General features: G+C 48.5%; 10 protein-coding genes across 10 annotated transcripts in view; 6 read left to right on the top strand and 4 right to left on the bottom strand.

Moving 5' to 3' along the window:
• Positions 1–1,682: 1,682 nt before the first annotated feature.
• On the top strand, positions 1,683–8,640 carry EPUS_08005 (uncharacterized protein; the record flags this gene model as incomplete). Its single annotated transcript, XM_007787671.1, has 5 exons — positions 1,683–2,262; positions 2,369–3,119; positions 4,610–5,274; positions 5,320–5,417; positions 6,784–8,640. 5 exons carry the CDS (start codon positions 1,683–1,685, stop codon positions 8,638–8,640), a joined length of 3,951 nt encoding a protein of 1,316 aa, XP_007785861.1.
• Positions 8,641–12,131: 3,491 nt separating this feature from the next.
• Positions 12,132–13,072, top strand: EPUS_08004 (uncharacterized protein; the record flags this gene model as incomplete). Its single annotated transcript, XM_007787670.1, has 2 exons — positions 12,132–12,460; positions 12,865–13,072. The coding sequence occupies 2 exons, from the start codon at positions 12,132–12,134 to the stop codon at positions 13,070–13,072; spliced, it is 537 nt and encodes a 178-aa protein (XP_007785860.1).
• A 1,190-nt stretch (positions 13,073–14,262) lies between these two features.
• On the top strand, positions 14,263–15,324 carry EPUS_08003 (uncharacterized protein; the record flags this gene model as incomplete). The annotated part of the gene is made up of 1 exon (XM_007787669.1): positions 14,263–15,324. The coding sequence occupies one exon, from the start codon at positions 14,263–14,265 to the stop codon at positions 15,322–15,324; it is 1,062 nt and encodes a 353-aa protein (XP_007785859.1).
• A 262-nt stretch (positions 15,325–15,586) lies between these two features.
• Positions 15,587–16,445, bottom strand: EPUS_08002 (Ras-related C3 botulinum toxin substrate 1; the record flags this gene model as incomplete). Its single annotated transcript, XM_007787668.1, has 6 exons — positions 15,587–15,650; positions 15,703–15,935; positions 15,998–16,166; positions 16,217–16,275; positions 16,328–16,360; positions 16,416–16,445. The coding sequence occupies 6 exons, from the start codon at positions 16,443–16,445 to the stop codon at positions 15,587–15,589; spliced, it is 588 nt and encodes a 195-aa protein (XP_007785858.1).
• A 727-nt stretch (positions 16,446–17,172) lies between these two features.
• On the bottom strand, positions 17,173–18,302 carry EPUS_08001 (uncharacterized protein; the record flags this gene model as incomplete). The annotated part of the gene is made up of 2 exons (XM_007787667.1): positions 17,173–17,728; positions 17,773–18,302. 2 exons carry the CDS (start codon positions 18,300–18,302, stop codon positions 17,173–17,175), a joined length of 1,086 nt encoding a protein of 361 aa, XP_007785857.1.
• Positions 18,303–19,819: 1,517 nt separating this feature from the next.
• On the top strand, positions 19,820–21,796 carry EPUS_08000 (uncharacterized protein; the record flags this gene model as incomplete). The annotated part of the gene is made up of 2 exons (XM_007787666.1): positions 19,820–20,804; positions 21,000–21,796. 2 exons carry the CDS (start codon positions 19,820–19,822, stop codon positions 21,794–21,796), a joined length of 1,782 nt encoding a protein of 593 aa, XP_007785856.1.
• Positions 21,797–21,941: 145 nt separating this feature from the next.
• EPUS_07999 (uncharacterized protein) lies at positions 21,942–22,817 on the bottom strand (the record flags this gene model as incomplete). Its single annotated transcript, XM_007787665.1, has 1 exon — positions 21,942–22,817. One exon carries the CDS (start codon positions 22,815–22,817, stop codon positions 21,942–21,944), a length of 876 nt encoding a protein of 291 aa, XP_007785855.1.
• A 181-nt stretch (positions 22,818–22,998) lies between these two features.
• Positions 22,999–24,478, top strand: EPUS_07998 (uncharacterized protein; the record flags this gene model as incomplete). Its single annotated transcript, XM_007787664.1, has 2 exons — positions 22,999–23,759; positions 23,812–24,478. 2 exons carry the CDS (start codon positions 22,999–23,001, stop codon positions 24,476–24,478), a joined length of 1,428 nt encoding a protein of 475 aa, XP_007785854.1.
• Positions 24,479–24,564: 86 nt separating this feature from the next.
• Positions 24,565–25,545, bottom strand: EPUS_07997 (uncharacterized protein; the record flags this gene model as incomplete). The annotated part of the gene is made up of 2 exons (XM_007787663.1): positions 24,565–24,776; positions 24,822–25,545. The coding sequence occupies 2 exons, from the start codon at positions 25,543–25,545 to the stop codon at positions 24,565–24,567; spliced, it is 936 nt and encodes a 311-aa protein (XP_007785853.1).
• Positions 25,546–26,175: 630 nt separating this feature from the next.
• EPUS_07996 (uncharacterized protein) overlaps positions 26,176–27,186 on the top strand; it is a gene marked incomplete at both ends in the record, with an annotated part of 1,182 nt that continues 171 nt past the window's right edge. The window contains one exon of the mRNA XM_007787662.1: positions 26,176–27,186. This exon is cut by the window's right edge and continues 171 nt beyond it. Within this exon, the coding sequence (XP_007785852.1) occupies positions 26,176–27,186 (1,011 nt within the window).

Raw genomic sequence — 27,186 nt, 5'->3', positions numbered from 1 at the left:
CGGCTTCCACTTAATGTCTGCAAGTGAGACTGGCACTATCAATTGTGTGACGAACCTATATTAGTCACGGATGTCAAACGAGAAGTATGTCTCCTCCTTTTTACAGCAGTAGTTGCCGGTCTGCTCATCAGCTTATCTGGGAAAAAGAGGGCTAAGCTAACATAGATTCTCTATTGTATACTCCGTATATCTAACTCAAATAGCACTATCTAACGTCCCACTTCTCTTAGCTTCAATGAAGCTCCATGAGGTCAAAGTTGTCAGCGGAAAAGGCCTTGATGTTGCCTCTCAAGACATTTCTCGTTGACTAAATAACTCTGCGAAGCACCATTGGCACCTCTCACCAGGCGAAGTCCTTGCTCACTCCGCAAAGCACTTATCGCATGAGCAAGCGCTATTCCTGCATCAATGAGTGTCTCGCTCTCGTGATCAAAAATGATGAGCAAGCTTCGTGCACAGCCAAAATTGGATGCTGATTCGAATTCGTTCCCTCTTGAAGGGTAATTCAAGCTCACTGCCACATTCGAAACGAAGGATTTGACAAAAAGGGAAAGGTCCGTTCTATGTCCCGAGGCTTCATAATCAATCAATCATGCCTCCCGAACGACCATCACTGATGGCGTGAATCCCTTTGGAGGGAAATAATGCGCTACCTAGGGACGTTGCGGCTAGCGAAGAAATCCTGACCAAGTACTTCAATTCCTGCTCTAACGAAACCGGATATGAGAAATCATTGAGTGAATGATATGACTTTACTTGTTATTTTTGAGGATGCGACTTTGTTACCCACTCTTGAAGAGCTAGGGTTAAGACATACAAGCATCTCTTTAATATCGACCAAGAACTGGCCAGGCACTGCGTCGCGCCCACCCCAAGCCCCTTGAGCAAAGACATGAAGGCTTTACAAGCTGCCCGTGAAAATGTAAGATCACTTCAAGAAGTCGGAATAGCAAATGTGGGATTGGCACGAAATCACACTCTGCCCAAGGCTTAATCACGATGTGAACAAAGCGCTGATAATGCTGCCACAGTTCCTGAGAAGCGTCACATTCAGCGCTAGATCCGGCCATGCGAAGAAAGCCTCTGAAAGCCATGAAGAGCCAAGGAGGTGACAACTTATTATGCAAGTATTGCTTACGAAGGATAGAAGGATGACAGGAAGACGCGAGCAGGACCTTCTCTGTAGTCCTAGTAGTAAAACGTGAAGGGGTCAAAGAAAGCGTAGACGCTCTAAAGCAATGGTATTTAGATGCAGCCTCTGTCCCTGAGTTGACAAGGGAATTTCAGATTATACCACGCTGAGACCTCTTCTTAGGATAGAAGCCAGACAACGAGCGTTTATTAACAATATTATTATATTAGGTAGGATCAAAACAATTCAAACGAACCCAAGTTCCAAAAATGAAAGAACAAAGGCTAGCGGCGGCTGCTGGTGTTTCAGGAGTAAAACATGCCATTATAGCGTCTGGATATGGTGTTTTGCTTGATTCACTTCCAAACAAATACTCCTTGCGTGGTGCTGACAACTGGTTTCAGAATCTGTAGTGATATATTACTATTTTACAGGTATGGAGAGGATTACACTTTCCCTCGCCTATGCTGATTCAGATGTCTCGGGTGAGTGATCACCAACAAACTCAATCATGCTGTTCAATAAAAGCGAAAGAGCGACCACAACGGGAATGTCTGCAGTCGCAGGTCACCTTCCTCATCATGGTGGACGAACCGAGAACAGGGCTGGAGCACCTCATCCTCGTGTTCCTAGCTCACCGACTACTACTAGCAACCTGCCCTTGAACAGAAGGGCTGCAACAAGCAGATCCGCCATACAGGGAGAAGCCAGCCCCGGGGCAAGCAGGGGCGTTCTCCTTCATACCGGAACCAAGGCCTTAATATCGAGGGCAAGTGCTTCAAGCCAGCAGCGATCTGAGTCCCATGTCACTTGTTCCAGCTCTTCTGAAAACTTCAGGACGTCCTCACCGAGCCGGCGTGGAGAAGATGACAAAACATTCCCTAAATATTTCATCGGCATTGAGACCGAGTTCCTCCTCCAAGGTCGTAATGCATACACGCACCGAGGCAATCTCATAGATTGTGTTGCAGGTATGGCACGTCTGTATAACAAGAGTATTGAAGCATGCTATCCGCGAATGGATACGAACTTCAAGGATGATGATGGAATACCCGGACAGAAACGTCACAAGTATTGGATATTGACGGAAGAAAAGGACCTCCAGCTGAGACCCGAGGACTGTAATAGATGTCAGTAGCTCCTCTAACTCCCTCTAATTATCCATTGTTTGGTAGGCCTCTGAGACCGGTATCCAAGATCTTCCATTTCTCATGATGGCTAACGTGCTGCGCCTAGGGTGTGTCGAAATGAAGACTCCGAAAATCGAGGTTTCCGACAACTTAGACTGGACAAGCCAGGTGAAAAGGACTTGGGCGTTTATTAAGGAGAACTATGAGATTAGCAAGAACGGAATGTGTGGGACACATGTCCACATTTCCATGCAACGTGGGATGCAACCTGGAACTACCATTGGAACCGGAATGGGATTGCAGAATTTGAAAGACATTGCTAAGTGTGCCATCCATTTCGAACCGGCTCTTGAAGCGTTGGTACCCGAAATTCGCCGTGGGAATCTCTTTGCCATGAGTAACTGGATCGATAACATCAACTTCGCTGACGCAAGTATTACTCGGCAGGTGGCGATGAATATGATCGACAATTGTGGCAGAGAAATTGAGCTCATAAAGCTCATGTGTCCGCCACCTCAACAAAGATGTTTCGCTTGGAACTTCTGGGCCCTGAAAAAGTTCGGGACTATCGAGTTTCGTAAAGGTAGTGCAAGCTTAGATGCGGCTAACGCACTTGCTTGGGCCGAACTGACAATTCTGTTTGTGCAGGCTGCGGTACAGGCAATACCCGACTCCCTACTGACAAGGCCCGCAAACATTGAAGAATTGAGAAGATTTCTTAGTCCTGAAAAGCTCAGATATCTCAAACCAATGTTCAACCAACTCAATGGAGGAGAGAGTGTTCAACCGGAACTGCTGATGTCAGGTTGGACGAACAAGGAAGCAATGCTGCGGAAAAAGCTGTCAGATGATGCAAGGTTGCAAAAAGCGCGAGCGCTGATGGTGAAAGGCGTGGAATTTTGACAGAAGGAGCTCTCAGGTAATTCGTGAGAGTGGTATAGAGCCCGAACATACGTACGAGCTTGGATTCATATTCTGCGAAGGTGGAACAGAAAAATTGAAACTAAGGCGCGATTGCAGGACAGTGCCCCCAGACCGTTGCTTCCCTCCCGGAGGCTCTCAGAGCTTCGTGTGGTGATGCACCAATACCAAAAGTCGATGGACCTGCTTCTGTCACATCCAGTGCTGCCGGTTCGAAACTTCTCCGCTTGACCACACAGTTTACAAAAAAGACGTGGCATTTATGTTTCCCAACCAAATCTCATTCTAGCTTTCTTGGCAGACGTGACTAGAACCCTGCATATTAACGACTACACAAGGCTTCGGACAATGACACAGCATTCGCTGCGATCGATAATCGCAGAAGATTTTCCTGGATGGATGGAACAGTCTTTCAAGGAGGCGATAGAGCGTACTGAAGACTGTGACTGTCATAGGCGTGGACGTGATGGAGCACGCCTTCAAGGGCTCTTTCTGGAACGCGATACCAGAAAACGGATGCATAAATTATTCCGGCAGAAGGACAGCGCTGATGGTTCCAAACCACATTTGATCGAGGCATCCCCCAACCATTCCTGGTATGATTGTAACGAAGCCGTGCGAAGTTGATTGGAATACTCTAAGTGCAATTGAGGAGTCCTGTGTCGATAGAAGCACTTCCTAAATGGCTAAAATTTTTTGCGTGTGCCTTGCCGGGCCGAAGGGTATGTGCATATCGGAGGCCCTGTGAACACCAGAAATCGGTCGCAAGGAAATCTCAGCTCTCTATTGCCGTCTTGGTTGTCATGCCGGCACGTGCATGTTAAAGGGTCTCGAAACGGCAGGATGGATAATGCTCGAGAGGTTGGTTGCTCAAGGCGTAATCCGAATGGAGTGATTCCAATTGGCTTGAAGAATAGTTATGGATAACCTCCGCACCCTTCTTAGTCATGGAATTTGCGAGTTAAGAAGTCATGTTCTGCTCTAGGTGTTGGACACAAAAGAGGTACGAAGTCGTGGCCGAAGGAAGACTCGCCACACCTTCCTCAAGCGGGCTTCCATTAAGATCTCCAAAAGTACTCCGTATCGTGGCGTCTGTACCAAGGGTACCTCAGCTACGGCAATACCTCTTCGCCTCGGATCCGCGGACACCCTCTTCTCCTTCTTCCACCCTTTTGTATCTTTCATCTTGCCAAGCATGCTTCGCAAGTACCTTCTTTTTCTCTCGTCACGGCGAGTCAGTTCACTTCGTTCATTTATCCTCCAGAAGCCGTGTAGAGGTGTGAAGACATTGCCGGTCTTTTCTTTGGAAGGGAGGACGTGTGTTGGTGCGCAAATATCTCTACCTGGCTGCTCTATCTGAGTTCTACAGTAACTGGGTCTGAGGTATCTTGTGAAGCCAGGAGGCCTTCCACTCATGCACTTACAGAGCTGCTCGCGGTCTCGGCAAAGAGTTTTTGACTGCGTTTGCTCTTTCCGGTGCTCGAGGGTATAGCCACTTTCACAGAGAGAAATCAGCTAAAGGGTTTAGCGCTTGTGTCGATCTCACTCTGTCCGCTAGCGAAGAGTCCGTCAACCATATTAGCGCGCATGTCGCTAAGTCTACCGATACAAAGTGCGATCTGCGACCATATGCCTGCAATGCAACAGTCGAATCCGATGTGAAACATACGTGGGACAAGATTGTGAGGGATTTCGGGAAGGTTGATGTTCTCGTCACGGCTGCTGGCATTGTCGACAATGTTGAGGCCGAGAACTATGATTTTCCTCGTTGGCGGAAGATGCTAGACATAAACCTTGATGGCACATGGCTTTTCGCTAGGGCGGCTGGAAAACACATGCTTGCCCAACACATCAGGGGATCCATCATCCTGATCGCGTCCATGTCAGCCACAATTTGCGTCCGACCGCAAAAACAGGCTGCATACAATGCTTCGAAAGGAGCAGTGCAGATGTTGGCAAAGAGCTTGGCTACTGAGTGGGGCCCACAGGGGATTCGTGTCAATTCGCTTAGCCCTGGATATATGCACACTGACTTGATCAAGAATTTGCTGGAAAAAGAGGGCAAGCAATTGGTTGATAATTGGCAGAAAGGTAGGACGCTCCGCATGACACACGCGGCATAGCTGAAGTCGGCAGACATCCCGTTAGGTCGAATGGCGCATCCAAGCGAGTTGCACGGTACCATTGTCTGGATGGCTAGCAACGCAAGCAGCTATCTGAATGGAAGTGATGTTGTAAGTATCTCAGAAGTCATTTCGACTCTGTGCTCAATTTTTGCAGATTGTAGATGGTGGATACACTTGCTGGTGAAGGCTTGTAGGTGTAATCAGAGTGGAGCATTCTCATTTACCAGCCAAAGTCTCTCTTTACCCATATGTTCATGCCAATTTTTGTGCCTTGTTTGACTGGCAGGCCAGCATGAAGCAGCCTGCCGTCTCCCATGCCGCCTGGTTGCAGATTGACCCAAAACAACCCATTTCCCTTCCTAGGCTCAAACGAAATGCCACCTTCCGGGGAGGTCACCAGATGGTGGAGGGCCGCCGAATGGGTCTTCTGTGTCACTGCGGCAATGTGCGGAAAATGCGTCCCTCCTCCCACGCAGTCATCTTTCAAGTATAAAAAGAAGCTTGCTCCTCTGTTATATAGTCTAGAATTCCAACCCTTATTCTCCCGATGCAACGTGTCAAACCAGTCGACGTGAGCATGGTAATATTCGCTGGGACCATATCTCACAAGTTGAAGCGGTTCGATATCGAAATAGGACAAACCTGCGGCGGGATGTTCCCGGAGCACTTTATCGAGGAATTCTCTCGAGCGGGCAATGATAAGGTCGTGGATTGGGTCGGAAGAAGGCAAAACGCAGGAAGAGGAGTTTCGATGTGACGAAGAACCAGGGCTGTAAACCTGCGAAGGAACAAAGGATCCTTCCGTAACGTTGAGGATATGGTCAATCTCGGAACTTGACAAGAAATTGATTATGTAGATCAAGAGCGGGTCCGTGGAGACTGAAACGGTCGAGTAGTTCTGGGATTGTGCAGGAGGCGGTTGCTGGTGTTTAGTTGTCCCAGAGTCTTGTGGTGACGAGGCTGGCCAACGAAGAGCCGGGAAGAATATCAGAAATATGGCGAGACAGCCAGTAATAAACGACGTTATAGTAACAAATTGATTCTGTGGCTAGCAATGAGCACCGAGGATACTCACTCGTCAATTGCTTACCATTGTGGAAACAACCACTAACATAGATGTACTTGTATCATCCGGGCAAGCCCATGCCAGGCCTCGTTTCCAAGAAAAATCTTTGATGGCAGGGTTCAGTGACAATCAGGAACGGATGAGTCAAGATCAAAAAGTACATACTGCGATCCGAGTCATGCATTGACGCCTAAATTTTAGGATGAAGGATTGCCTTCGTCATGGACCTCTGGCTTGAACCTTTGACGCGCAGAATATTTCGCTGTAAACTTGAATGATAACTGCTGCTGTCCAATGGTTAATTCCCTTTGCCGGGCATGCAGGTGCTGCTTTCGAGTCTCTCCCAGACACTCCTCTGTTTCCCCACATCTATCCCGTCGCCTCTACCAAACAACCGAGCGATTTCAGCCCTCTGGCTTCGCACCACCTTCCCCGTTGTCACTCGGTTCTGCCAAACCAGCAAGATTCTTCCCTCGAATCCAGAGATGGTCGCGGCGATTCGCATACCTCACCCTTCTCACCGCTCTGGGCTACACCCTCGACATAACCTACAATGCTTCTGCTTTCGCTCGTACTTTTCGCACCTTCTCCCTAGGCGTGATGGTCGCGTGTGACTACAAGATCAACTTTCGTGAGAATCCGCCGTTCGCCGACTCGGTAGCGGAGGTACATGAACGAAATGCAAGAAGGTTGTTTACTTTGCTGCGGGAGAACGGAGGGTTGTATTTAAAGATGGGACAAGCAATAGCCATGCAGTCTGCCATACTGCCGCCGGAATTCCAGAAGATGTTTGCGAGGATGTTCGATGATGCGCCACAAAATAGTTGGGAAGAGGTACAAAGAGTGATACGCGAGGACTTTGGCGGCCGTAGTGTGGAGGACGTGTTTGGCGTGTCATTTTCTTCGGACCCCGACAGAGGTGTCATGGAGAAGACGGCGAGGGCTAGTGCCAGCGTTGCGCAGGTGCACTGGGCGAGGCTGAAGGATGGAAGAGAGGTGGCAATTAAGATTCAGAAGAGGGAGATTGACCGACAGGTTGGTTGGGATTTATGGGCATTCAAAGTAGTAACATGGGTTTACTCAAAATGGTTCGATCTACCATTCTACAGTCTCGTTCCATTCATCTCAGAGAGACTCCTCTTGGAAACCGACTTCCAGAATGAGGCTGAAAACTCCGTGAGAATGGCGGAGCTGATCAAAGGAGAGCCAAGACTCCGTGACCGGGTGTACATTCCTGAGATATATCCAGAGCTGAGCACGAAACGGGTCATGACCGCAGAGTGGGTGGAAGGCGTCCGTTTGTGGGACAAGGAAGGAATCAGTAGACCTTGGAGGGGAGGCAAAGGTGGTTCTCCCGGCTGTCATGGTGCTCCTCTCGATCCTCCAGACAAGCCGGTGCAAGTACTTCAGCGAGATAGCAAGTCCGGCAAAATCAAGCCCGAGCGAGATTGGTGGAAAGGTCCTGACGGCAAAGGTGGGCTCGGTCTTTCATTGACAGAGGTCATGACAACCATGGTGGATTTGTTCTCCGCTCAAATGTTCTTATGGGGCTGGGTGCATTGTGATCCTCACCCAGGAAATATCTTCATTCGAAGGCTTCCTAACGGCAGATCCGAGCTCGTGCTCATCGACCACGGCCTCTACATCCATATGACGTCGGAGTTCCGACATCAGTACTCACTATTCTGGAAGAGTCTTATGACATTTGACAATCAGACCATGAAGGAAGTTGTTGGTCAATGGGGCGTCAAGAATGCCGACATGTTTGCCTCCGCCACACTGTTGCGACCTTACAACGGTGGAGATGGTAGTGTGAATGCTCAGATCCGAGGCCTCAGCGAGAAAGAGAAGAAGAAAAGACAATTCGAAATGCAGCAAGCGATGCGAAAAGGAGTCAGGGATATTCTTGGAGACGAGAAGAAGTGGCCCAGGGAACTGATCTTCATCGGAAGGAATCTGAGGATCGTCCAGGGAAACAATCAGTATCTAGGAAGTCCCGTCAACAGAATTAAGATTACTGGCAATTGGGCAAGTCGGGCCTTGAGCGAGGACATAAATCTATCATGGTCGGAAAGGTGGAGGTACTATGGAAGTCACATCATCTTCAAACTCGTACTGGTCGCAACGGATGTTGTCTTCTATGCAGGCAAGTTGCGGCAATGGTGGGGAACAGGGAGAGGAATGGAAGATGACATTGAAAATCATATGAAGAAGATCGCGAAGGAAGCTGGATTCGAGCTCAATCATGGTGTATTTGAGGGATGATGATGATAGATTAGATATATACCCTCAATACAATTAGATGATCGTCAAGTAGGACGGTCTAGAATCCAAGGACAATTTTAACGATGATATAGTTTGAATTATTGAGCATGAAAATACTAAAACGGACGTCATCCAACCGGATTTTCATCTACTTCGATATTTAGATCTAAGTAAACGTACGATGCCATTTCCCTTTATAGCTCCGAGTGTAAAAAGGGGTAGGACGCATATCTTGCATGAGCGTAGTTAATGAGTGAGGAAGCGCGCTCCGAAGAATGGAAGAGTGTAGTTAGAGCCTAGTGCCTGTCAAGGTGCGGGATAGGTCATGTGGAAATTGAGTTGATTCATGGCCTTGTACGGAGTCACGCACTATAGTTGTCTGACTTCACTATTATTTAGCTTCAACCGCTGTTGGGAACGCTTGGACCAGCTTTGCACATTATGCAGTGAGCTAATAAACTTGGCAAATTTGCATTTCTGTTACTAGTATAAAACTCAGGTCAAAGATTACTTTCTAGCCTAGTTTCTGTATAATACAACCTCTTGGGTATGCCTGTGGATCCTCCGTAGATTTGCGTCACACCCTTTCTCATGCCATGTGGATATGGACCCATTTCCTCGGCCTCTGTCTACATACGAGCCAATCCATGTACCTTTTCTGGCAGGTTTCGAGTATGACTTCGAAGGGCTTGAGGATTTTCCAGAATGATATGGGCTCGCAAAAGATGGCGAGTTCAACTTGAAAGATCAACCAACTGAGCGAATCGCATCGTTCACCCAGTCTTGGCTTTACTTCGGCTTGCTCGCCGAATTTGTAGGACCTACTCTCGACAAGAAAGCATTTATGAAGACCAATATTACTGCAGAGCATGTGTCTAAAGAACTTACTTTGGCACCGTTGGATCACGCCTTGGCAACCTCTACCAGTCCTCTTGATCAGACATCGAGGCGCGAATGGCGTGAAAAATGTCTAAAATGTATTTGCTTCTGCGTTAAGCAGAGCTTACTGTTAGATAGAACTGTGGACACCTTGGTTGACGACGTGTCGATAATCTTGCTGTCTGTTAAACTTTTATTGATTGTGCTCATCCAGTATATTGACAAAGATTTTCCGACATCGCCAACTCCAGACGGAAGGAAAACCATCAAGCAGCTGCTAGAAAAATTACGTCCCAATATCAACTCAGGAGATCCAGCAGCTACTCTGTTGGCAATACAATTGCTTGCTGCATGGTGGTGCCCAATGCAGGTTCAAAGGCTTCTCGGTCAGTACGATTACTCCGTTCTTTACTATCTCCTTCAGCTTCGACGATGGGAGCGCGAAGGTCGCGATCATAGGCAGTGTTCCACAGCGGACTGTACGGCATACAACATCGACCTGGGCCACTATTTGTCGAGGCATCGCAGCCTAGGTTGTCAATGCAACTATGTATGTATGCCAACAGCAGAGATGGAAAATCTTGTGCATGTAGGGAAAATTCCTTTCGCCTTTATCAACAGAGAGGCGCATGGGAAGGTGTCACTGAAAGTTACGGAAGCAACTGCGAGAAGCCAGTATATTGCTATCTCTCACGTATGGGCAGATGGACTGGGCAATCCGAGTGCGAACGCTCTTCCACAAGGTCAACTTGAAGAGCTAGAAAGACTTTTTCTCCGCCACATTCCGATGACAAATTAAGTTTCAACCTCGGGTTTATGACTGTAGATTTTTCTCGTTTTCATCATCATCTACATAACAGCAAAGACTGAAGCCCGTTGTTCTGGATGGACACCCTTGACTGAGAATAAATAGGGCGATAAGACTGATGGGGAGGGGGTGAATCTGACCATGAAAGCAATCAACCAGATGGCCGCTATCTATGCTGGCGCATCACGAGTGCTGGTTTTGGACGCCGAGCTGCAGAGAGTGCAAATAGGCGCTACTCAACACTCTGAGATGCTCGGTTACATGACAAGCTGCGCTTTGGATGAGTAGGGCATGGTAAATCCGCAATTTCGCATACTATTTCACTAAAACCGAGTCTAACATAACTAGGACACTCCAAGAGGGCGCACTGTCAGCATCTTGTCATTTTCAGTACGCCGATGGCGCTTTGCAGCCAAGGCACAAATGGTACCAGATTTACGACTTTCGTAGGCTGCCTCCGGAGATCGATGTTGAACAAAGATATATAAGGCGATTGAAAATGGAGTGGCACACCTGCATCGGCAGATTATACAGAACGTTGCGCCCAGGGAATTCAAGTCTCAGTCGCCAGCCCGAGCCCCCACCAACGCACCAGAAATATCTTCTCAAATTATTGCAAAGCCACATCACGGCAAGCTTGCGACAAGGCTGCCTCGACGCACTACGGTCGTCTTGGACAAGTGCGTATGGTCGGGACATGCTAGGACAAGCAAGTTCTACGTCATCAGTTGAGCAGCTTTCAGCTATATGGAATGCGCTCGTTCTCAGGTCCACAACCAAAAATGAAGGCTTGTCAGCTATTCTAGCAAATCTATTAGATTTTAATGCGTACCAGATTTCTATCACAGGAGCCTCGAAAGGGCACCACAGAAGCTGACAAGAGCCTTGAAGGGAACGCAATGAGAGCGATACTTTGGAGTTTGGGAGGGATAGCGCTATCTTTGCTCTATAACGCCGGGCCTTGGGTTCGAGCAGATGAACCTCACAAGAATCGTTGGATACCTTTAGCGCCATCTGAAACTACCATATCCGCTGAACCAGCATTGGAGGTCAATGAGGACGGCTTCTCCGTAAATTCACATGCTGCTGATAAAGCGGAACACAAGACACAGTTGTGCTTCGTCCAAACTCCTACAGGAAACGTGGACGAGTTGGCTGTCAATGTACAAACTAATTCTCGATATCGCATAAAGTTTCTCAAGGCATCTGGTGATACGTTCGAGCCGAGTCATTTTGAAGGAGCATTCTTTCTATTTGAGACCCCCGAAACCAACTCTTGCGGAAAAGGCGCCTGCCTACGCGTACCCGCAGAATGCCCTGATCTTAACGCATCGTCGAACTCACATGGGGAACAAATTGACACGACTGTGAATGAAGATAGCGGCCAAACCGGCGATGCTAAGCCCAAATCCCTGTTAACGGAGGCTGATCGAATAGCTGATGTTGTTCGACTCCAACGATTTATGACTGTCCTGTCAGGGTGTATTTGGATACAAACCCGCCTGCTTCGGACGACAATGTCGAGACCGTAGCAGGAAAGCTGATTGACTCTTGGTGTATAATCATCGAACACGGTAAGCGCACAAGCTTCCTTGATTTTAAATTTCCCTTCCGATTGGAAATTGACCACCCTACTAACACCTGGCAAGACGCGTCGACCTGGAACGGCAGATTTCCCCGCCGCCCCTTGCAAGTCAGTCCCACGAAATTCGGGGGAATGCTAATTCTAGTAGCTCCTCTTCTAACTCTTATCAATCTCTTGGTACTTGCGATGCGCATCGTGATTGCTGTCCAGGATTTCAGAATGGGTATCACAGCGCTAGGTGTCCTTTCTTTAGTCTCCTTAGTCTTCTACATCTACCCTTTAATTCCATGGCCCTTCAATGGCATGTTTATGTTCATCTCTATACTCCTGTTTGTCATTGATGAAGCTCAGCGCGGCGGGATGTCCAGCTTGGATACAAGTGTTATTGCGTTGTGTTTTATCGCTCTGCTGGTGCCCGCTCTGACTGTAATACTTTGGGGTTCGGTGTTTCCGGTCTCCGCGTATCGGGCATGGCTGGCGACATTTGAGGAAGAATGGGACCCTAATCAAAGCTATAGGTGGATCTGGGAACTTTCAAAACTCAATCAGTACATAATGACAAAAATTGGGATGGGTCGATAAGCGTAATCTTAGTATTTCCCGTCGTTGTCTCCCAGCTTGCCTTATCCTCATGCATTTCTCCAGCTGTGTCTGAGAGTAGATTACAAACTGAAGGCATAGTGTGACCAGAAAGATTACACCTTATTTCCGACAGCTGGTATGTGATTCATCCAAAGAGAGCTCTGTGTACGCTGGTCATTGACATAGTGACACAGGACACACTCTCCTGCCCGACATCATGCATCTTGGTGCCTTGCAAATAGATGGTTACTAGAGTGAATTCTTTCCACCATCTACTTTCCCATCCTTGATGCACTCTTCTTCCTAGCTCTCTCTCCCCTCCCTCTCCACCCCTTTCTCATCATTTCACTAACCTCTTTCTCTCCCCCAGTGACGCGAACCCAAAAGGCGAACACGGCACCGAAGACTTTGCTCAAGGCTTTAAACCAATCTTCGATGCACGCCGATTGAAAGTTGCTGTCGATAATGACCCGGCTAGAGACGATGTGCCTGCGCCTGCCGGTGCTGCTCCTGAGCTTTGGACGCAGAAATATTGTAACAAGGATTTTAACCCGCCGAAGAATGGATACCAGAATTAGGCATGAGGTGAGAGTTGGTAGTATTTAAAAAGGGGAAAGGGAAAGTGGGAGTGGTGAGAGATAAACTACGTATGGGCACTATTAGGAGAAGGCAAAGAGGAAGATGCAGCTGGGGTTGCGAGCAAGATCTGCATTTGGACGTCGGCTTGGAAAGCTTGTCCATTAGGTTTCAACCTTTTTTCCTCAACTTGCACGCCGTAATCAAACAACTTTGGTGGCGATGTAGAACATGAACCTGAACCCTAGCGGCATGTTGCTGAGCAACGTTAGAGGGCAGTAAAACGTTGAGTCTTGTTGCCCCGACTTGCACTATTGGCCACAAAGGACAGGCTTAACTCAAGGCTGGCTGATAACTAACGTCCAAGGCGGCGCAAAAGAAGAGGATAGCGATAATAAAAACGCTTGACGTATGCTTCCAAAACCTTATTTGTGGGAGACCTTCAAGCTTGCAGGTTAATCACAAAGGGCAGTGTATAAGAATGGAGTAACTATCTGTTGAGGTAGAGGAGGCAGGAAGTCACAATAGAAGAACACAAGAACTTTTGGTTAAGCGTGAGTGTAAATACTTACTATGTCTTCATTGGGCTTATGACTTGATAGAGGCGGGTTGGGTCGTAGAGTGATAGAGCATTATACCACGAACACCAAGTCTTTATGTACAGATATTGCACAATGAACAAGTCCATGGAATCCCCTATACAAATTTGGTGGGGGCAATCGAAGGCCATGTTGCAGAGAGGAAAATTTGAAACTAATTTAGTGCTGGTATTTTTGCTTGAAAATGTCTTTGGAACAAGACAGCCAATCCAAGACTTAATTAATAGTAGATTTAAGCCCATTTAAATAGGTGTGCTCAAGTCAAGCTTTGCAATACTACGTACCGAATCACAACACTATGATAGAGTAACGATAACTAACCGTCACTAGCAGCAGCCTAGCAATACTTATCCCTCCCCTTGTACGGAGTACTGTTACTAGTACTACTATACTAACTACTTAGTAACTAGTTACTATGTACTTCGTTAGTAGTGGTGCAATTTTTGGAGATGAAACCACAAAAAGTACCACAGGTTGTCTTCACAGCGCAGGTTGAACGACCAGGCTTTCTGATCTGATACGTGCACAGCTCTATCTCCGATTGAAGCGATCAGCGGAAGCTTTCGATTGAGACCGTGCTTTCGTTTCGGGCAATGTCGCGAGCCACAGATGCGAAGTCCGAAAAGCGAAAATTTACCGAGATTGACCAGAGCGTGTCCATTCGTCCTCATAGAAAATCTCACTTCTTATCAAGAGACTCCCCGGGTGAGAATTTCCAACAAAACTCGGATGTTGGGATCGTGCTACAGAAAACTGTGGTAGATGATGAATCTGAAGCTGGTCTCAAGCTGCTGAAGGAGAATCACTGGAAGCAGAATGCAGCGACATCTGAACAGAACGAACGTTCCCCAGTAGATCCAACCCTTATGAAAGTTGCGATGGATGAGCCAACGGGACAACCCACTTTACCGAGCGAGCACAAGGACAAAGCTGCGTTACGGCAGGCAAAATCTGAACTGCGGTCCAAGAAGAAGAGGAAGACATATCCAGTAGATATGGAGTTTGGCATGAAGGAAGCTGCGGCTGTTGAGCCGGCCGCCCCCACCACAGACCACCGGAAGCAAGGAGAAAGCGAAGCACAAAAAGCTTCAGAAATTCACGCTGATAACCAACCTAAACCAGACTCGAAACAGCGATTCATAGTCTTCATCGGCAACCTGCCCTACACCGCCACTACTGCCGCCATCCAGTCTCACTTCTCCAAGCTGCAACCTTTTACCGTGCGGCACTCGACCAACAAGGAGACCGGCCGAAGCCGTGGCTTCGCGTTCCTCGAGTTTGAGGGCTACGACAAGATGAAGACATGCTTAAAGCTGTTTCATCATTCTTTATTCGATGCGGGTGTTGACGAAGTTCTTTCAGAGGGTGGGAAGAGAAAGAAACGTCAGGCTCGAAAGATCAACGTCGAGCTCACAGCTGGTGGTGGGGGCGGAAAGAGCGTAGCGCGGAAGGAGAGGATAAGAGATAAAAATGAGAAGCTTGAGGGTGAGAGGGAAAGGGCGCGGGTTCACAGGGAGAAAGAAGAGGCTGCCGCAAACAGGAAGAAAAAGAGGAAAGATGATGAAATGACAGGAGCCAACGCGGTACAAGTGATCAGTGGAGATCAACCCGACGAAAACATACATCCTAGTCGGCGAAAGAGGATGCAAGCATAGTTCAGCTTTCAAATAAGCATTCCGATGCTTCTATGTAAGGCAGATCCTAATAACGCTTCTGAACGCCTGACTCGATGTAAAATTGCTCAAAAATGGTCCCCACATGTAATGCTGCAGATCAAAAACGATGAAATGGTCGACGAAAGAGTTGCCGCTCCATTTTAGCATCGCCGAACACCAATATTGTGCGCAAATGCCTGCAAATGAGCAGCGAGCTCGACATTCTATCCCACGACGATGAACCTCCTCTTGAGATATTTCCTCACAGGATTACACATTTCATTTTGTTCTTCTCCTTGGTCTTCGGCTGCGGGTTCAATACCGCCCTGTAGTCGGGTCAACCGAAGAAGCCGGCCTGTTCTCGGCATTTGAACTTACTTGATAGCATGATCAAACACACTTTTAAGGTTTCGTTGTGTTAGGGCCGAGCACTCCACATATTTGTACGCTCCAATCTCTTTTGCACACTGAAGCCCCTTGTCAAATTCGATGAATTCCATGTGTTTCGCACGCAAATTGGCGGCGATGGCAGGGTCCTGCTTCAGATCAATTTTGGTTCCGACAAGGATTATAGGCACGCCTGGGGCATGATGTTCAATTTCGGGCCACCACTAAAGGAGATCGTTAGTAGGCTGCTTGCGGTGTTGGGAGCTCCACGTGCCTTTGCTTTTACGTTGTCGAAACTTGGAGGCGATACCACAGAGAAGCAGATTAAAAAGACGTCGGTTTGGGGATACGAGAGGGGTCGCAAGCGGTCATAGTCTTCTTGTCCAGCTGTGTCCCAGAGTCCCAATGAAATTGGCTTATTGTCCACCATCACACTGGCGGAGTAATTATCGAAGCTGCGAGATCGTCAGACAAAGTCGAAGGGGGGTATTGTATCTGCTCGTACACCGTTGGTATATACTCGCCGGGAAATGCATTCGTAACGTAGGAAATAAGAAGGCACGTCTAGGTCACTGTAAGAAACAGATCTTGATCTCATCATGTCGCTCTCACTAACCTTCCCAACAGCGCCGTCCCCAGTCACCACGCACTAAAAGCCGACATCTATCAGTCCTCTCCCATGAGTAAATCGAGTTTCCGCCAACCTTCAATGATTTTGTCGGCTCAGATGCCATTTAGACCTGTGCTCTTGCAAGATGTATAAAATTGCGTTTCGCAGACGATATATGTTCTTGGGGAGGAACAGTGAGTGCAAGGTTGTAGCGAGAGAAGGGAGATTGTTCAATGTATGCGAAGATAGGGGCTGAGAACGGTTCGGACGGTGGAAACGTAGGATGGTATCCAATTGCTTCAGGCTGAGTACCCGGTTTCGGCTGTACGGGGTGGGCGCGTGTGTTCAGAGGTAGCAACGAAGATACGGCCGCCCTGTTAGGAAGATGTGAGAACAGCCTTGGTGTTGAGGATGCCAGTCGGAATCGAAAAGGGGAAAGGCGGCGTCAGCACGCAGCAATGGGTATATCAATCACTAGCTCTTGAGTGGCTCATGAGTAGCTCAGCACGAGGACACCTCAGATCGTGCGGGAGAAGTGGCAGGCTCTGAAGGGTAGCATCTGTTGCGGCCCCCTTCCAAGTTGGGAACCATCTATCAATCCTCACACACGTTTCAAAATTCGTGTAGACGCCAGAATCCTTGGCAGCACCACCTGGGGAGAGGTAAGATGAGACTGCGAAGGCAAGGAGTGCGACACCACACCAGACAAGCTACGGTCCAGATCCCACACAACTTGAACGGCCAACTGTTCTATATAAACGCTCACACAAGTCACTTCTGCAACGTAAGCAGCCATCCGAGGCCAGTCACCCACAGCGCCGATAACTCCACCCCGATTCTCATTGTAGACATCAAAGTTGATCTAAGAACCTCTTCAAAGCTTCCGCAGCTTCATCCGCTTGGACATCGTTCTGTACATGGTGTCCAGCGCCCTTGACAACCACCGTGGTGACACCAGACTTCACGTCTTGCTTCACGTTCTCGCTGATTCGAGATTCAGTTTGAGGAAGCTCGACATGTTCTATCTTTTTCCGGATACTCAGCCCTTCGACACCTTCTCTGTACTCGCACGCCGTGTCCATCATCAACTTGACACTTACCAGCTTATCTCCTTCTGCAGCCATCACCATAACCCGTGAAGGTGATGTGCCCCACCCTTGAATATTCGCGAGTATACTCGGCACATCCGTGAAGCGCTTCATCATACCAATCGGCCATGCCATACTTTCATACGCTGGCATTTGTCGACTGAATTCTCGAACTTTGTCCTGTGGAAATGCTTGACTGAAGAACGCGTTGTGCACTAATGTGTCTGAAGATAATGGCGACCTTGGGTGCTGCAGATGGAATAGGCTTCTGATCATGAACCAAGGGTCCAATTTGAACCAGTTCCAGTACACACCTCGTCTACACTCGTCAGATTGGTCTAGCATTCTTTCGGGGACACCTACGATCCAAAATTCGGTATCGCCGCCACAAGCGCGAGTCCCTGAGCCTTTGCTAGACCTTTACTGAGGATCAGTTGGCTCAGTCCTCCCCCGCTGCTGTGCCCGACAAGGACAACTCTTTTCCCTGCTTCTCTCCTCTCAATCTCCTCAATAGCGGCAACTACATCTGTCGCTAGGGTATCTTTGGTGGTAAGTGCATACATTCGCCAGAATCCTGGAGTCCATGAAGCACCATGGCCCCGAATGCTTACAGCATAGGTGGTGCCGCTGTACTGCTTGTGATGTAGATAAGTCATCCATGGTAGCCACACAGAAGCATGTCCGAAGCCACCATGTACAAAAAGGACCGGAGGATTTCTAACACTGGCAGGGGAGCCTGGCTCTAAGCTCGGAGCAGAGACCAAGAGTTCGATATCGCCGGATGGTGTTTTTATGAAGGTGCGATTGATGGTAGGTGGAAGGGGAACGAAAGAAGGGCTTTGAATCCATCGTAAGGTGAATAGTGATAAGAAAGAATCCAGTAGATAACCCATGGCTGGTGGTTGGGGAGACGAGCCTGAGGAAACTCAGTGATGTGGCAGACCAACAATAGCCGCAAAGAGTACTTGGTCATGTAGCTCCTGAGAAATCAACATCTATAAATTCATTCTACGACGTAGCATTTCCAGATGTTTTTTGCATATGGTTGAGCCGACCTCGGAGCACTTCCTGCCAGTTCATTTGCAACGTTACATTATGCTTCCTCATTTAGAAAACTGTGCGATGTGGCTTGATACTATATTGGAGTCTCGCCAGATCTTGGCTGCAGGAAAACAAACCATCATGCCTCATACCCAACGCAGACATTGGAGACATTGCCCAGTTCTGACGACTGAGGAAAAAGTGTCCTGATTTCACGCAGCAAGTTCATCCCACAAGAAGTTCTACCAACATCCAACATCGCGGCACAGGTGCGGTGCCAACATATTATACTGTCCGTTGCATAATTGTTGCGAATCCCTTGGCGCTACCCTTTAATTACTGGCACCGCAGGGAGGAATTGCGGTCAGATATAAGAATAGCTCTCTAGGGCTATAAAATACGTAGAATTGCTTAAAACTGCTTCTAATTGTTGCTGATGCTTGTATCTTACCCTATATCAATTGCTAGCCCTTAGTGTTGAGTTTATAATAAGGAAATTATGTGTAAGAAGGAGGATAATAAGGAGGATAGCAAGGAGGAGGATAAGGATAATAATGAGGAGAAGGATATCCTCCTCCTTGCTATCATCCTCGTTATTATCCTCCACTTTATTTACATCATAAAGACGCTATATTCACCAAATGGTCGTAAAATGCAGCATTTTACGACCATTTGGTGGATAAAGCTCTCCTGCGTTTAAATACTTCTTATAATTCAACACTGGTTATAGTTTTTTATCTCGAAAGTTTAGCAATAAGATCACAAGATAATCTAGCTTACTATCCGCGGGATTTTGGGCTTTCTACTACGATAATTAGGTGGTAAGTGGCCATCCTCTACCCTCATCATAATCGGCTTCGCAGCGCCACCAATTCGAGGGTAGCGCCAAGGAATTCGCAACAATTATGCAACGCACAGTACCCCCTTTGGAGTTTCATGCCCAAGACAGTTCCACGTTTTAAAGTCCAGGTGCACCTCCTTCCCACATGTTCCACACGCTCTGGCTACCAGCTCGAAAGCAATCCAGGTACTAGTAATTTTATAACTTCGGCTCTCGATCTTGAGATGGCCACACAGGAGAAGCTTAGTGCATCTGGGATCACACCACCACTTGTGCGACCGAGATCAAACATGTCGCTAAAGTGATCCACCATAACATCGGCGTTGTGCCCTCGACGTCTGCTAATGATCTCAATGCTCAAGCTCAAGGTAGGTATTTTGTGCAGAAGCCAATCGTGTCTGTGGCAGTGTGTGCTGTAAATCCAGATGTTTGAACTATTGTCCTTCAAGATTTGGTATTGTTTTCGTTTTCAATCTGGCAATTTATGTCCTTCTGTTGATCATAATCTACACCTCCACATTTATTGATATGGGATTGAGGTTATTATATTCTACTCAAAATAGAAGCTCAGAAGATCCTTCTAACTCTGCCTCAGCATCTTTGGCGCCACGAACGGGTAGTCAGGATAGGCAAGCTTCGCAACAGTCTTCCCGTTCACTCCATGGAGCTGCCGTGTCTCCAACAAGCACAGAACAGAATGCCTCGGCCTCTTCGACGAGCGCGATTGAGGTCAAGACCGTCCGTCGAGCGCGTGCAAGCATACAGAATCGCCAGCAGGTCAGCGCGGCTGGTTCGCCTGGACCTAGGCCTGGCCGTCTAGCCACAGCCAGCAGGAAAGACTACACCGAGGCTTCTTCCGGTGATTCGGCTAGTGACACATCGCAGAATGGCAGCTCCTCTGCTTCAGGGAGGGAAGATCACCTGCATTCTTCTTCGAGCGATCCTTCTGCTGCTACAGACGAGATGTCGCCCTCTGCCATTAGGCCAAGAAGAAGCCTCTTGCATCCCCCATCAGACATCTCAGCCGCCAAAAAACTATACCCGACGCGTCCATGGTCTGAAAGAAGAACGACATCCAGGGAAAGCTCTTCGCCAATTTTCCAGCCCGGTCCCAGTCAAGAGCAGCGTGTTATTCAGCCATCCACTAACTTCAAAGGCTCAATACCGAGCGGAAGGTCAAAACCCAGATCGGCCAGTTCACTACTACAATATGCAAGCTGGCCTCGGCAGACTATCCCTCCAGGTATAGGAAGAATTGTTGACCGAGACGGTGCGGCATCTTCGAAGGGCAACCCACAGGACGATTCGGTAGCTGCCGTTGGGGACCAGTTCTTTCCACCACCAATAAACGGTCAAGTATTACTCCCTGGTTTTGATAAACTAGAGCTTCGTGATGATGCACGTTCACCTGCTGGCAAGATCGGAATCGGCATCGAGGTGGAATTTTTACTGAAAGCCCTCGACCCAGAGGACCGGAGATCGACGTTAGGCGAATTTACAGACACGATTGCACGTAAGCATAATATAAGCGTTAGGGGTCATCACCCCAGGATGAGAAACGAGGTGTTCAGCTTCCTCAAAAGAACCCGTTTTGATAAATGGGTTCTGACAACTGATGCTTCTATGTCAACCCACAGGGAGCCTTGTGGGTAACCTTCACTTGTGATGCGCTTGACAGAATCACTAAGCATAGCTAACATCTGTACAGGGGGCATTGAAATGTTGACACCACTCTTTGTCGCCTTTCCGCGGTCACCTTGGCGGAGCCATGTCCAGGCGACTTGGAAATACCTTCAGCAGCACTATGAGATCACAGACAACAAAAACTGCGGAACTCATGTCCATATTTCAGTGGAAGGAGGTTACTCTCTGGAGGACGTGAAGCGGGTGGCCTCCGCCAGCATACACTTCGACACAGCTTTCGAGGCATTGGTCCCAGAAGCTCGCAGAGGACGGTGCGAATTCGCCCGAAGCATGTGGATCGATGCCCGAAAATTTGCAGCAAAGGGTAGATCTCGGGCTGAGGCTATCCTCATGATCAATGGTGTCACGGACTTCCACGCCTTCTCGAGTCTGGTACAGCCGTATACGCTGAGGGGGTACAGCTGGAACTTTCGAAGCATCTTGAAATACTACACCATAGAATTTCGTAAGCCTCCCGCAAGCAAAAATGCCGACGAGGCTCTTGGTTGGGCAGAACTGGCGATGTCGTTTGTTCAGACGTCCATAAGATATGGGTCGCCAGAGAGGTTGAGACTGATTCCACCAACAGTTGGCGGTCTGCGCTGGTTTCTGCGGCAAAACCATATTGCTCGCTCGAATGAGCCAGAGCGTTTAGATCAGATTTGGGCAGGCAAGGACCCGAATGCATTCGTAGAAGGTATACCCCTCGAACATGTAGAGTGTTCGGAAGGGATGGGGAAAATAGCGAGGATGATAGAAAGGGATAGGCAGGATATTCTGAAGCAGATACACAGCACACAGGAGCCGTACTGGCCAGAATAAAGAGTTCTGACATGGTGACTCTTTCATTGAAAGGGTGACCAACATCTACAGGAAACATGTCCTGGAAGCATGCCCTACACAGATCATCTCTATCATCCACAGTGAGGGGCACATGATGGATGCTGGCGTTCAGAAGGCGATTCGTTTAAAAGACGTAAACGCTACATCGTCTGCCCTCCGCATCAAGCCTTTCCTTGATGGGTCGCCTCGAGAGCAGCTTTATAAGCGGATCAAGTAGCTCTTTCATATCGAAGACCGATCGTTTCTTTTGATCGAGATGCGAACCATCAATCACGATCCTCTTCAGCTTTTTAGTCTTCAAGACATCCTTTTCAAGCAAGTCAAGGAGTCTCTGTGGAGTACCTATGCCAATACCAATCCTAAGAGGCATTAGACGGGCAAGGCCGAGTGAGTGAACATACTTGGTGCGCTTAACATAATCAACAGCCTCTGGCATTTTGATATGTTTTGCAAAGAGCTTTGCAACAGCAGAATCGGGTGACTGATATATGCGTAGAGACCTGGTCACGATATCAGCATTAGGGCGGCAATGAGCACCAGAAGCTTTAGACCTCGTCACGTCTGCAGCTCTTAGACCAGATGCAGCAACAACTATGGTGTGAGGACTGCCAGGGTCTTCGCCACTAATCGACAGGTCTTCTTTGCTGTTGGAGATATGCTCCAGAAATAACGGTAGACTTTGCAAGCTCCGGGGTGCGTCAAAGTTTGTTGTGTCAGAAAAGATCCGTTGGGAAAGATATTTGTCCCCGAGCTCGACAGCGCTTAAGTCTCGAAAGGACCGTTTAATCTTCTTCGAAATGTGGTCTGCCAGGAGGCCAGGATCCATGTGCCTAATCGACTCGTCAACATCTCCATCGGTTTCAGGATGTCTCTTCGCTGGCTCTGTGGCGGTCTTCTTTGCTGTTGACGAGTCTTCCCCTCTCTCGTCGTTGAGACTCCGTTTCCTCTTACTTCCATTTCTCCTGGGCTTCTCAGATGTCTGCCGGAGTACTGCTGCCATCTTCAGTATAATTTAAGAACCATGACAAATTCATGCTTTCTGTCAGCAAGCCTCGAAATTTTTGAGGCTCAAAATTAAGCTTTGTTAGCGCGACTACCTGCATCAAGCTTCGACGCGTCGCCACATTATCAACAAACGAAGATCTTGTTTGCTATGCATTTTACATTCACTTAGATTGACGATGTCTACCAAGAAGAAACAGCCGCTTCGCCCACTTCCGCAACTACCGGCCACACCTCGATGGGCTCCATCAACTCCCCACGCGCTTCGAGCTTTGCAGCAGAGGAGCGGAGGCCGGCGCAAAAGTGCCAATGTTAATAGACCCGACTCCGCACGCCATATTCTCCGTCAGCTCGCAAGGATTACGGCAGCTCAGACGAACCGCAGGACTTCGACGCCTATGGTAAAGCCGTCTACGCCGGTGGAGAAGGAAAATGTATACAGTCCATTCATATCACCCGACGACGAAGACCTAGAAAACGAGCAAGGATTGGAAAGACCAGATTTTACATTACCGATTGAGGAGGTGGACGAAGGTGAAGATGTTGGCATAGCGCCAACACAGCACGAACTACCGGGTGGAGAAGATTATACTTTCAAGTCAATTGATTTTGCAGCACAACAACCTAGAGCACCTACCAGCATTCGATCGGAAAGAACGCGGAGATCTTCCCGGTTCTCGATTCTGCCATTTCCGGAAGAAGAAGATGGCGAAGGCGACCTCACAGCTCAGAGCATCGAGTATGGCAGGAGAGCTGTTAGCGAAGGGCCTGCCTGGGATAGATATCCACGAAGCAGCTTCGGCAGTATTAGGATGAGCGAGTTTGGTCTCGAAGGAAGTAGATCCGGCAAAGAGCCGGAGACGGAAAAGTCTTTCATGCTTGATGGTCATCATGCAGACATGCATGCCGACGCAGGGGAGGATATAGAGCTTGAGGACAAGTACGTACAGTGCCAATTATATACTGATGCCGCTAGCTGATATGTCCAGCAGTGAAACAGAAAATTTGCAACGACTTCGGAGATCGATTTCTGAACCAGTAGATGATGGACTCTTCGTAGCTGATCCGGGATTCTTAGATGATGACAACACATTTAGACTCGATTTTGACCAAGACGAGCCCAGGAGTGATAGGTTCATCCCAGTGGTAGAACCTGAAGGTGGTGAAGTCTCTAAGTCAATGGAAGAGACCGGACCTGCAGATTCCTCCCGACAGTTCCCAGATCCAATGCCTCAACATTCTCCTGAAACCACTCGACAACTGACAGAAATCGAAGCGGCGGCGCCGACGCGTGCTCCTCGGCGGAAGAAGTTGAAGCTGACCAGGAAGGGTCACACTGTGCCAGCTCTGCCATCGAGCCTCATCAAGAGGGTAGCCATCGACTCAATGACAAGGATAGGCAAGAAAAAGCCTGTCATTAGTCGAGAAAGCTTGACGGCACTTGAACAGGCATCTGAGTGGTTCTTCGAGCAAGTGGGCATGGACCTCGAAGCTTATTCGAATCATGCGAAAAGGAGGAAGCGCATCGATGACACGGATGTCTTGACCCTTATGAGGCGACAGAGAATGATTGGCCGAGGGCAGAGTCTTGCACAATTGGCTGAGGAACTTCTTCCTGATGAGGTTTTCTTGGATCTAGACCTGCCGGATGAGGCTTGAGGAAACCTGCGATGCTTTTCACCATTGAGTGTTGTGGCGGACCCTTCGTGTGACATCAGAAGGCTTCTTCTTCAGGACCATCCACATCATAAGAGCTGTTGCTGCAGAAAGGGAATACCTAATGAGATATGATTAATGAGGTCTGGTAGACATTCGGAATCGGAATACCGAGCATGTGGGAGGTTTACTGACCATGTAAAAATATACTGCGTATGATTGTTCCGCAGATTCACTTCTGCAGCTCTGCCAATCGGAATTCCCTTGGCTTCTCGGTCATAGGATCTCAGAAGGTCAGGAGCTAACATTATCAGCAACGTCAACTCTCCAGATATTGCTTACAAACCCATCGTTTCCTCAATCCATACAGGCTCGGCGTCCGCGAGTTGGGCCATCTGCTCCACATCTGGAAAGTAGAATTTTCCATCCTCCGGCTTGTTGACCGGGGTAAAGAAATTCTTCTTCCATGGCTCCCTGAGTAATCCTGCTACAGTGACTTCGCCTTTGGGCAATGCTCCCTCCTGTCTATCCTGTTGAAATCGCTTCTCCCGGCTTACCCAACCTCGGTTGACAAGTATTGTGCTTTCGCCTTCCGACCTCTCCAGAGGCGTAATAACCAAGAATCCATCCACGCCGTCATGCATTCGTGGACCTATCAGCATTTCCCTGTCGTGTCTAAATTTACCAGTCGCATAAACTCGCCTGTAGTCGAAGTCGCTAATGACAGATGGGTCTATCCGAGGGGGCAATGGGAGAGGTGGCCGAACGAGTCGGTCTTCGAACTTTGCGATCAGTTTGGTCTTCCAGTCGAGCCGCTGCACCTGCCATGTTCCAAGACAAAACGCAGTGAAAGGGATAAGTGACAGGGTCAGAACCCCCAGGATAGTGTGCTTCTTCTTTGTAGATACTATCTGGGCTGGATTGTCGACGACCGACACGAATGACGGGTCGTCCGCTGGGTTGTGGGCATTGCGAACTGACTTGAATGGAGGTCTAGAGCGTGGATTGTTACGTGGAGTCTTTGGTCGTAGATTCGTCCTTAATAGCGAGAGGCTCTTCTGCTTGTCCATTCCAACCGAAGGCTACATGGGCATGACCGCGAATGGCTGCAGCTGCAAATAAAACTCCAAGTTGAACTCTGTATTCCACAAGCATTCAGTACAATACTGTAATATTTATTTGCTACGGCGGACGGTTCAATCTTGGCGGACGCATAGAGGGCCACTCCACACTCGAGAACATTTTCAACACTTTTGTTATGTGACTGATAGGACTCTTCTAAGAACCCAGCGATGTTTCATGAAGGAGATTTACAGAGTGGTATCGCCCTGGCGGTTCAGCAATCAAAAGCAGTGCTTTGCTTCGTTCATGGTCTAGTCGCAAATTCACCAGAAAGCTCCAAGACTAATACCAACATAGATCATACGGAGAACAGCAAGAGTTGGGAAGAGATCATATCAAAGGATGAGCAGGCACGTCCTCATGTCCAGAAGCTCGGTTGCAAAGTATTGACCCTCCTACATAGGTTGTCGAAGCAGTCCGACGAAACGCTGTGGCCTTGCGGATTACTGCAGGCTCCCAAGAAGCCGGGTTCCTCTCTTCGTTCTGCCCCTTTGTCGCCGTACCTACTGTGGTCGTAATACAGCAAGTACTTCTTTGCTTGAGACCCAGGCGCTGCTGATAAAGACAGAAATGGCACCATGAAAGGGATGATACCGTACTTACCATCGACCAAGGACCAGCTCAAGGCACGCATGTTACCCCTCCTCGGTCCACAGCAAGTTTCACTTGAGGCAGGCGTTATTGACGCTGAACGCTCTGCCACTGCTGCCGTTACAGGTTCTGAAATAGACAATGAAGCTACCCCACACGCTACCGAAGGGTCGTCAACTTCCGAAGCGCCTGACCGATCCGTCCCTGTACCGACCCCACCTATGCCCAGTACAGCATCGACTGAAGGTCCTTGTCGAGAGGAATCAGGGCCCTCGGGCGACGACAAAGAGGAGACCGAAGTTGCATCAGGGCAGCACTCTGGATCGCAGCGAATCACTGAGTTGACGGTACCTACAAAGAGCTCCGGCGATACCAAAAAGTCTCCAGTGAAGTCGATATCGCAGCAAGACTGGGCGGCAAGGCAGCGAGAAAGAGAGAGGCAACAACGCGAGGAACGGGAGCGCATTAAGGCACAGATCAGGCATGACCACGCTGAGCGAAGACGCCTGGAAGAGCTACGAAGACAACCTGCTGTAGATCTGACATCCCACGATGCAAACAATCCTGCCGTATCAAATGCCAGACGGCTAAACTCTGGTGAGGTCAGGATTCAAGTCCGGAGTTTTGAAGGGTCCACACTCCGCTCTTCATTTCCAAAGACCGCCACTATTGCAACTCACGTACGCCCTTGGATAGACTCGACTGCGCAACAGAAAACACCTTACAACCTGAAGATCATATTAACGCCACTGCCGACTCGCACAATTGAAGCCGCCGAGGAAGAGAAGTCCTTGGACGATTTGGACATCACTGGCAGCTGTACGCTAGTGATGGTTCCCGTGAAAAGTTTCGTGGACTCTTACGCTCCTCCTGGCTCTGGGATTATTGGGTCAACTGTTTCGGGCGGCTATAGCTTGCTCAGCGGGTCGATTGGTGCAGTCATTGGTGGTGTTCGATCAGTGCTTGGCTTTGGCCAGGTGACAGCTGAGCAACAGCCA

The sequence above is a fragment of the Endocarpon pusillum genome (genome assembly GCF_000464535.1).
Source record: "Endocarpon pusillum Z07020 unplaced genomic scaffold C691681, whole genome shotgun sequence".
NCBI classification, from domain to species: domain Eukaryota; kingdom Fungi; phylum Ascomycota; class Eurotiomycetes; order Verrucariales; family Verrucariaceae; genus Endocarpon; species Endocarpon pusillum.
This window is presented reverse-complemented; position numbering and strand designations above follow the sequence as displayed.